This window comes from Mirounga leonina, unplaced genomic scaffold, assembly GCF_011800145.1.
Source record: "Mirounga leonina isolate KUSES-001 unplaced genomic scaffold, KU_Mleo_1.0 Mir_174, whole genome shotgun sequence".
NCBI classification, from domain to species: Eukaryota; Metazoa; Chordata; class Mammalia; order Carnivora; family Phocidae; genus Mirounga; species Mirounga leonina.
In genome coordinates this window covers 24,273,429-24,282,367 of record NW_023270451.1, presented here as the reverse complement: position 1 = coordinate 24,282,367, position 8,939 = coordinate 24,273,429, and the positions used below count along the sequence as shown (strand labels likewise).

The window sequence follows — 8,939 nt, the reverse complement described above, 5'->3', positions numbered from 1 at the left end:
AAGAAAGAAAGAAAGAAAGAAAGAAAGAAAGAAAGAAAGAAAGAAAGAAAAAGAGAAAAATTATTTCAGACTCCAGGCAGAAGCACATGCAGCAGCCCTTGCAAACACATCAGCCCTACACATATTGGAGATTTGTACACTTAATACTTCAGACCACTGATTTGCTATTTTCTTAATTCCCGCTCTTCTTTTTCCATATGAATCAAACAGTCTTTTGTCCTTCAGGGTTTGATTTGATCGCTACTGTTCACATTTCACTTTTGTATTTTCCTCTTCCTATACCATTACTCATTGAGTGCCCTGTGAAATTACAATCGTACATTTTCAACTCAGCAACCCATTTGCAGTGCAAAAATAGGGTCTAAATAATGGCTGAATTAGCCCTACTGGACAGTTTCAGATGTAACACTCTGTAATAATTATATTGCAGGCTGGATTAGGATGCTATTATCATAATCTGGACGTTTACAATTATCTGTAATTTGCAAAGATGCGCCAGGTCTTGATTACAGCAGTTTTTTTTTTTTTTTTTTTTTTTGTATCACGCTAACCATCACTAAACAGTGACAGTAATAACAGCTAATTTTGCTGGCAATATAAGAGGTGCTGGGGTGTGCAAACAATTTCACACCTGGATGTGCTCACTCAACCAAGAATATAGAGAAAGAGCTTCTGCCCTGAGACTCAGACAAATATTCTCCTCTGCTTCTGTTCAGTATAGATTTCTAGACCCTGATCATTGCTTAAGAGATATTCACTGGTGGTAAGTTTTTATTTCTTCCATACTTCAAGGCACAGTTCATATTTCTCTTCTCACACTTTCCAAGCTATATGTGTTGCTGTTGTGATTTATTATAGACTGCAACTTTGCTTTATAGATTTTTCAATTCTGACCTTTTATCCCCCTTTAACAGTAAAAGCGTTGTCGTTCTGGTGAGTAAAAGGATTCGGGTGAGATTGGGATCCTTAAGAACTCGGTATGTCTTTTTTGCTTTCTGTGCTATTGATGTACTTGGTGCAGCTTGTGACTGGAGACTGCGAAAAAGACCAGGTTTCTGTAAGGTGTGGAGGGAGCCGGCTGGAGATTCCAAGCTAAAATCTGTTTGGAAATTGTTACTCAAAGCTAGTCCTAGGCGAATTTAAGATCTTTACATGTACCGATGATTTTAAGTTGTGGGGCATCGAGAGAGCAAACGGAGCTCGGCACAACGCTCCTTTAGTATCACAGGTAGGCGGGCATTTGCAACGGCAGGCAGGTGTAGTCTGCATCTCTCGACTGCATAGCCCCGTCGACATTTTCCTCCACTTGGGAGAAAGTTTCCGGAATAACTGGCCCCTGAACCCCTTCAGGGTTGCTTTGCTAGGCCTTTGCCTCCAGCTGATGGGGGAGGGAAGGAGGGGGAGGGGCGGGATGCGGTTCGTACAGCTATTGCCCGCGGGGCCCGAACGCTGCGACCTTGGGGTTGGAGGGGCATGATTGGCTGAGACACAGAACGGAGCTGTGGAGCCCAGGAGCCAGTCCGATTTAGGAACGCACCAAGGAAGACTCTCGCAAGAAGCGGTGCTGTTCTATCTATAGATGACGCTGTTTCCTGACCCTTGTAGACACTGGAAGCACCTAGAGATGTTAAGTTGCAGGATCCTGAGAAGTCTCTGGCTCCCTCACCCCTGTACAGAAAGGCCTTTCTCTGGCGGCGGAAACCTTTGGACTAAATTGTGTCAAAAGATAATGAGATGCTTATTGACGCCGAGAAGAAATTTCCCCCCTTCCCCTCACCCCCGCAGCTATTGTTCTCTCGTTCTTTTTTTACCTGGAAAATACGGTCAGAACGAGGCTCTAGAACGCCAACTCCGGGGAAGTTCGAACGTGAGGAGGCGTTGTAGGCACCGCAACTGGGCGATGCCTTTTACCCACGCCCCTCCTACCAGTCTCTCTCCCTCTCTCAATCTCTCTCTCTCTCTCTTATCAGTTTACTATGGGGTCAATACTTTCTAAAAAGCGAAGATGTTAACCCTTTAGATTCAGAGGACCCAGAGGAAGCCCAGTTCCAAGGATAGTTCTTGGGAGGACCCCTTTGCAGAATTTCTTGTTTAATTAAACCCAAGTTAAGAGATAGAGAGATCGTTGTAGGCGCATCATGACAACACCTCCAATGTGTTAAAATGCATTTGCTGGGTTTCAGAATTCCATGCACTCACAGTGGTTTGGCATGCGTCTGGTAGATTTTTTTTTTTTTTTTTAAGAAAAATTAGTGTTGGTTTCGATGTATGGTAGCTTTTTCTCTAACGTAATTTGAATAATTCAGCAAAGCCCCACTACCAGCTGTACTTCTGCAGCCTCTTCCATTCTTTTCAGCATTATAATTTTGGTTAATTTTCAATTTTAGGTCCTACGTCTCTGCAATTTGTGTATGAATAACAGAATAATTTCCCTCTTTTGTTTCGCCTTTCCTGTTCCTGAATCTAAATAAAGATGGCTTTTTAGTATTAAAAGTGGAAGAAAATTACAGGTAATTATCTTTGACGGTAAAAACGCTGTAATCAGCGGGCTACATGAAAAATTACTCTAATTATGGCTGCATTTAAGAGAATGGAAAAAAACCTTCTTGTGGATAAAAACCTTAAATTGTCCCCAATGTCTGCTTCAAATTGGATGGCACTGCAGCTGGAGGCTTTGTTCAGAATTGATCCTGGGGAGCTACGAACCCAAAGTTTCACAGTAGGAAGGGGGAAAAAAGAAAAGAAAACATTTTTCCTAATGTAACAATGCGAATGCTAGAAAATGACAAGACTGATCGGTTTTAAACCATTCTGAGACTGACTGAGCGTGGAAGTTGCTCAACAAAAAAAGGAACGGGTATATTGGTAAGTAGTCTTTGCTTTGTGTCTAATTATAGTGACTGTCCTTTTGCACGACTGTATGTCGCTGTCATTATATGGAGCACTCTGAGTATCTCTATTGACTTCTGATAAATGGCTCAGTGGTTTCAAGGTTCATAATTTGAAGGATGCCCAGGTCTGTAGCCATTAATTCTCGCAGTATGGGGCTTCCTGCTTGTATGACGAAAGGGCTTTTCATTTTCATTATTTCTGTGCTTTCCACAAGATCGGAAGGATGTATTTCATCCAGGATCATGCATTTTCCTACCTAGCTAGCTCGCAAAAGGTGTAAACATTAAGTAGTTATAATTGTGCATTTACTTTGTGTGTTTTTTCTTGTATTCTTTTCTCTTGTTTAAAAAAAAAAACTGCTTCCAAACAAAGACAAATACAGCTGTATTATTTTGGCTGAGGAAAGGAAAAGGAGAACACTCGGTTTCAGCACTGGGAACTACTGGATGTCTAGAGGTTAACCTGGGGATAGATCATTCTAATGTTTTTTTTAAAATAAATAAATGTATAGAAATTACAATAAAAATATAATATTAGAGGAAGCTGAGAAAACATCCATGTTTAATGTTAGAGTACTTTAAGACAAAGGCTTGTGCTGCAAACAGATATCTTTGCAGGCACTTGATGTTTATATATAGGGCTTCCCATATTAGGAAATAGGAATTCTTTAAGAGTGATAGAAAATATACTGGGAGGGAAGGAGGAGGGGGTGGTGAGATAGAGACACACAGAGAGAAATATACAGGACACTCCCAGCATTTTGTGGCTTTTACTCCATATATGAAAGAAGACAAAACCATACAAAGTATATGTACAACTAAAATTCAACAATATATACAGAAATGTTTCTCAATATAAACGTCCCTATTAGCTTAGTGAATGCCACCAATTCACCTAGTAAAGGTATCAAAGCAATAGAATGGTGATTTTGGTTGTTTCTTCTGTCTTTCCTGATTCCAGTTCAGGGTTTGGGGGTGGGGTAGGGAAAGAGTGGTTTGGTTTTGTTGTTGTTGTTGTTTTTAAACATCATCATTCTTGCTCATTGCATTTTGATAAAACATGCAGCGTTCCCTTTGTGGCAATGTTCTAATCTTACAGTTGATTTTTCCTTTTTCTTTAGAGAAGGACTGTTATGTGAGGGTTTTTTCTTTTGCTTGCTTTCTCTTTTCATTTTCTTGTTTTTTTTTTTTTCTTTTTCTTTTTTTGTCAGTCTGGGATTGGTAAATAAAAATGCAGGAGCCCAAAATGCTTCTTTTTCAACATGTAATGTCTTAAGCTCATTAAACAAGTAAAAACGCTGCCATGTTTGCGCAGATTCTTCTGGTGGGGGAAATGTCTGTTAAAAAAAGTCGTTTTGATGGATACTCCCAAAGAGAAGAGGAGGCTCAGAGCCTGGATCCCAAAGGGTAAGGGAAAATGTCCTTGCAGTGAGGGGTTTCAGGAGCGCTGGCATAGAAACCAGTCTCTGTCTCTCTCTCTCTGGCTCTCTCCCTAGAATGCAAGATCAGTTACTGAGGCTGCTCAAAGGAAAAAGCAGATGAGGGAAGGAAAAGAAAAAAAAAAAAAGAAAAGAAAGAGGAGAGGAGAGAGAGAGAGAGCAAGAGAGCGAGCAAGCGCCCAGACTGTCTTGCTACCCGGAAGAGTTCTCCGGAGCCTGCTCCTTTGGCTGGGTTTGGCAGATGCAAGCAGGTCCTGCATGACTCCTTGCCTTGTTCAGACGTTTCCCTAGGGTATCAATTTCCCCCAGACAACTCACATCATCTGCGGTCTCTGCATCGTGTCCTGGTGTGGAGAGGAGTACCAATGCGAATAGCCAGGCATGTAGCTGTTGGGGGGCATACTGACGCCCTTAGCTGAGGCAGAAACGTCCCACACTGGAGGCAGCGCCGGCGAACGCGGCGACAGGGCCGCTGAGCCCGGAAGAGGGTCGCTCTCATGCGGGTTACTGCCCTGCTTCAGCAATTTCTTAAACTTAGAGCGTTTGTTCTGAAACCATATCTTCACCTGGAACGAAATGCAGCAGTGATCATTAGGCGTGGAAAAACATCGAGCCAGTGCCTCTATTCGAGGCTCTGGAAGCAATATCCAAAGAACAAAACAAAACCGCAAATGCCAACTCCCCGCCTTCCTCCAGCTCTTTCTAGCCTCCTGTCCCCCACCCCGACCCAATTTACCAGGTATCTTGTCTGGATACCTGAAGTCGTTGCAACTCTTTCTTCAGTTGGATGCAAGCCTGGGTTTAAAACAGCAGTATAAATAAGAAGGAAGGCGAATAAGATAGCCAGGTTTAAAGTCAGAAGGGGGATCTTTAAACAGAGAACTTTGCAGGTGAAAGCCAGTTGAACACACTTCCTCTGATAGTCTCTTTTTGTATTTACTAACCCCCAAACCTGGCATCTCTATGCATGTACAGTGAGCAAATGGCTGTGAACAGAGAAAAGCCTGTACATTTATAACCAAATGCCTTGAATATACCTCTGCATATATTGCACATGCATGGAGCATCTGTCTCCTGAAGGAAATATAGCCTCATAGTCCTGTAGGGAATAGGGATGATGCCTCCCTACTTCCCTACTTTGTATGTTGCTTTAGTCAAATTGTGGTCAATAATCCTGACATGATTGTTAGTGCAGTAGCTAAAAGTCAAAGGGCTCCTGAAAATTAAATGCGAATCAGGACTCTGGGATGGGAGCATATCTAAGCTAACATCCCAGATCGACTTTATTTGAAGAAGGAAATTCTATGGTGCCGCTTCTTTCACCTTTAAAATTCCTTAGCCATACGAAGCTGCTTTTCCAAGAAGAATGCAAGTTACTGAGTAGCAGGAATCCATTCACATCAAACCCCAAATATTTCCAGTGGCAATATGGCAAGAGAAAGCAGGCTGAATTGAAAAGAAGAGCTTAAGGGGCATCCGTTCTCAGGCACCACACAATCACCTACCAGCAAGAGTCTCGTAAACCCTGGAGTCCCCATGCTGAAGATCATCCACCTCACATGAGGCCTACCAACCCATGTAGCTAAGTTAATTGACAAGGACAAAAACCACAGGTGATTGCAGCCTGGCTTTATGACCAGGGTCCTAATATACCTACTTAAGCCCCTTCCTGTGAAGTCTAAAATGCCCCATATGTCTTTCAAATTAGTGGGACAGGAGAATTCAGCAACTGTACTTAACTGAGGCTTCACCTGCTGTAATTTGGTGAGCATTCTTCTTTGATCTCCAACTCTGTCATTGCTCCCAAGTCCTGTACTCCAGGGACGTACCTCAGCCTGCACCAGCCAGTCCCCCAGGATGATTTAAAACATTGAGCACAGGGCTATCTTCAGAAAAAGCCACCTCACCTATCCTATGACGGATAGTTTGCACCTTGGTCCCTTTACTAAATCTTCTTGGAGCCTATACCCATCGGCTGCCCCCCCCCCCAACATTTCATCTCATAATTCTATGTCAATGAGTTGAAATCCTTATTAAGTCCCAGGACCCACAAATGGATCCTTAAGAAACATAGGTCTTATTCTGCCTCCTGGCCTGAACATCTTTTCTTCCTACATGTTTGTTCTCTTTCTTGTTGTTCTGCTCTGGAATAGGCCTCGATTAATTTATGAGTTTGGTCACCAAAGGACACTAGGCTGGGGTGGGGTCGCCGAGGGTTGGGAGGATGTGCAAATCCAATCCAGCATTGAATACCAGGTCACTTATTCCAAACAGTGTTGTCCCGGAAAGTGCGTAATGGAGCAAAGGGATTTGTCAGTAAGCTCCTTCCATCCTTAGTTGACTAGGCCCAGAATTCCTCCTGATGCATTCCCTGCCCGATCTGTAAGCAGGGTCAGCACTTCAGGGATACCTGGGCTTCTCGGGAATTACCTGTGTTTGTGTCAGTCCTAAGGAAGCTGCCAGTTCAGCTCTCTCTGGAAGGGCCAGGTACTGAGTTTGCTGAAAGCGATGGTTTAAAGCCTGGAGCTGCAGGCTGGAATAAATGGTCCGAGGCTTCCGAATCTTTTTCCCTTTTCCATTGAACCGGATTTCCCCGTTTTCAATCACTGTGGTTTTTTGTTGATCTGCAAGCAGAAAATAGAGAGGAGCAGTCACCCGTGAGGCCCACTGCCGCAGCCTCCCGGAGCTTGGCCTGGCCTGCGCTGGGTCTCCCCAAAGCCCAGAAAGGATTTCTTCAAAGCGTCCCCACGCCACCCTGACCTCTCTGGGTTCACAGTGCCCAGGTGCTTCCTGTGGGGGCGAAAGCGTCTTCCCGACCCTAACTCCGGCCCTAATAAAGTGCGGGGACTGGACCGCGGGAGCGCCCTGGACCCCGGGGCCAACAGCCTCGCTCTGCCGCAGCGGAGGCGGCGCCGGCCGCTCTCGGTGGCGCGCGGCGCTGCGGGGCGTTTGCCCTCGCCGCAGAGCTTGGGGCCCTCGGCCTGGCTTTACAGTGCCTTAGGCTGTGCGTGAGCCACCCTGATGTTGATGCGGCCAGTTGACTTGATGTCACTAGCCTCAAGCCCGGTGCATCAAGACCCTCGGCGTGTTCGAAATGATTCTGCTGAGAGGGAGCGAAACCCCAAACAAAACACAACCAGCCGCTCAGACCAGCTCGGGAACGGGCTGAGCATCGCCTGGCAACTTTGAACCCCTCGGGGGCTGAGAACCGTCCGCCCGCGGCCCTTTGCTTCGCCTCTGGGAACAAAGGCGCAGCCAACACTGGATCGAAAACCCAGAGGGAGGGGGGCCTGGTCAGGGGTGGGGGGTGGGGGACATCTAAAAGCCCGCAGCAAAGAGCCCAATTGTCACCAGCTTAACGAGAGCTAGAGGCAACGTCAGCTTCCCTTCGGGTCACCGAAGCGCACCGAGCGCCACCCGCAAAGTAGGCCACTGGCCGCCCAAACTGTGTTGGGGAGCAAAACACGCTCCCCAGTTCCGGCCCAGAAATGTCCCCAGTCCTGCCGAACGCCGGTCACAGCCCGGAGGGGAGGAGGGAGGCTAAGGGCGCACAGACCCAGCGAGCCGGGGCGCGCAGTGCGTACCAACTCGTAGAGCGAAGCCAGCGCGGAGCCGGAGGCGCGGCTCGAGTGGCGCGCCGCAGACCAGCGAGCGAGGCGGGCCGCGCCGCGAGGAAGCCGAGGGTCGGCGGCGGCGAGAAGGGGCCCGGCTGGGCGGAGGCCGGCAGGCAGGCGCCAGGCGAGCGGGCGCGCACGAGGCCTGGCCGGGGGCGCGCCGGGCCGCCTGGGGGAGGGGGCCGGCGGAGGCCCGGGCGGCGAGGAAGTGCGCGGGGCGGGCGGGGTGGGGGGCAGCCGGGGAGGCGGGAGGCGGGAGAAGCGAGCTGCCCCAGCGGCCTCTCACCTGTGTCGTCCCCTCGCGTCTGGGCGGCCGCGCTGCTGTTGTGGTAGGACTGGAGGTAAGGGCTGTGCTGCGAGTGGCTCATGTACGGGTAGGCGGCGAGCGAGCGGTGGTTGTAGGAGTTGCCGCCGCCCGACGCGTAGGGCGAGCCGTGGTGGTGGTGCTGGTGGTGGTGGTGGTGCGAGCCGGCCGCCGCCGCCGCCGCCGCCGCCGAGTGCAGGCAGTGCAGAGGGTAATGCGCGCCTGCCATGGCCGGGGAGCTCTGCTGCGAGTGCGGCTGTGGCGGCGGCGGCGGCGGCGGCGGCGGCGGCTGCTGTTGCTGCTGCTGCTGCTGCTGCTGCTGCTGCTGCTGCTGCCCGAACTCCATGAAGGCGGATTTGGACGAGTCCTGGCCTTCCAAGCCGTCAGCCATCGTAGTCATGGTCATCATCAAAACTTTGGGGGCTGGAGAAAGCCTTCTCCCGGGTTTCCTCCACCCTCCCCCCACTTGGCTCGCGCCGCTGTCCCCTCTGCAGCCACCTTAGCTCTTGGGATTCTTGCAAAAAAAAAAAATAATAATAAATAAAAAATTTTAAAAGAGGGGGTGGAGGTTGTTCGCCCTCTCCCTCGCTCTTCTCTAATATATATATTTTTTAATATAAAGAGATATAGTGAGCAGGGCCTTGTTAACTCAAAGGGAGGAGGAAGGGGGAGGGATGGGAGAGGAGAGGGG

At 48.1% G+C, this 8,939-nt stretch overlaps 1 protein-coding gene across 1 annotated transcript; it reads right to left on the bottom strand.

The window, feature by feature from the left end:
• Window positions 1-4,478: 4,478 nt before the first annotated feature.
• Window positions 4,479-8,657, bottom strand: DLX6 (distal-less homeobox 6). Its single transcript, XM_035021418.1, has 3 exons — window positions 8,231-8,657; window positions 6,761-6,954; window positions 4,479-4,896 (listed from the first exon to the last, which is right to left on the bottom strand). Exons 1-3 carry the CDS (start codon window positions 8,655-8,657, stop codon window positions 4,645-4,647), a joined length of 873 nt encoding a protein of 290 aa, XP_034877309.1. The 3' UTR covers window positions 4,479-4,644.
• Between the last annotated feature and the right edge of the window lie 282 nt (window positions 8,658-8,939).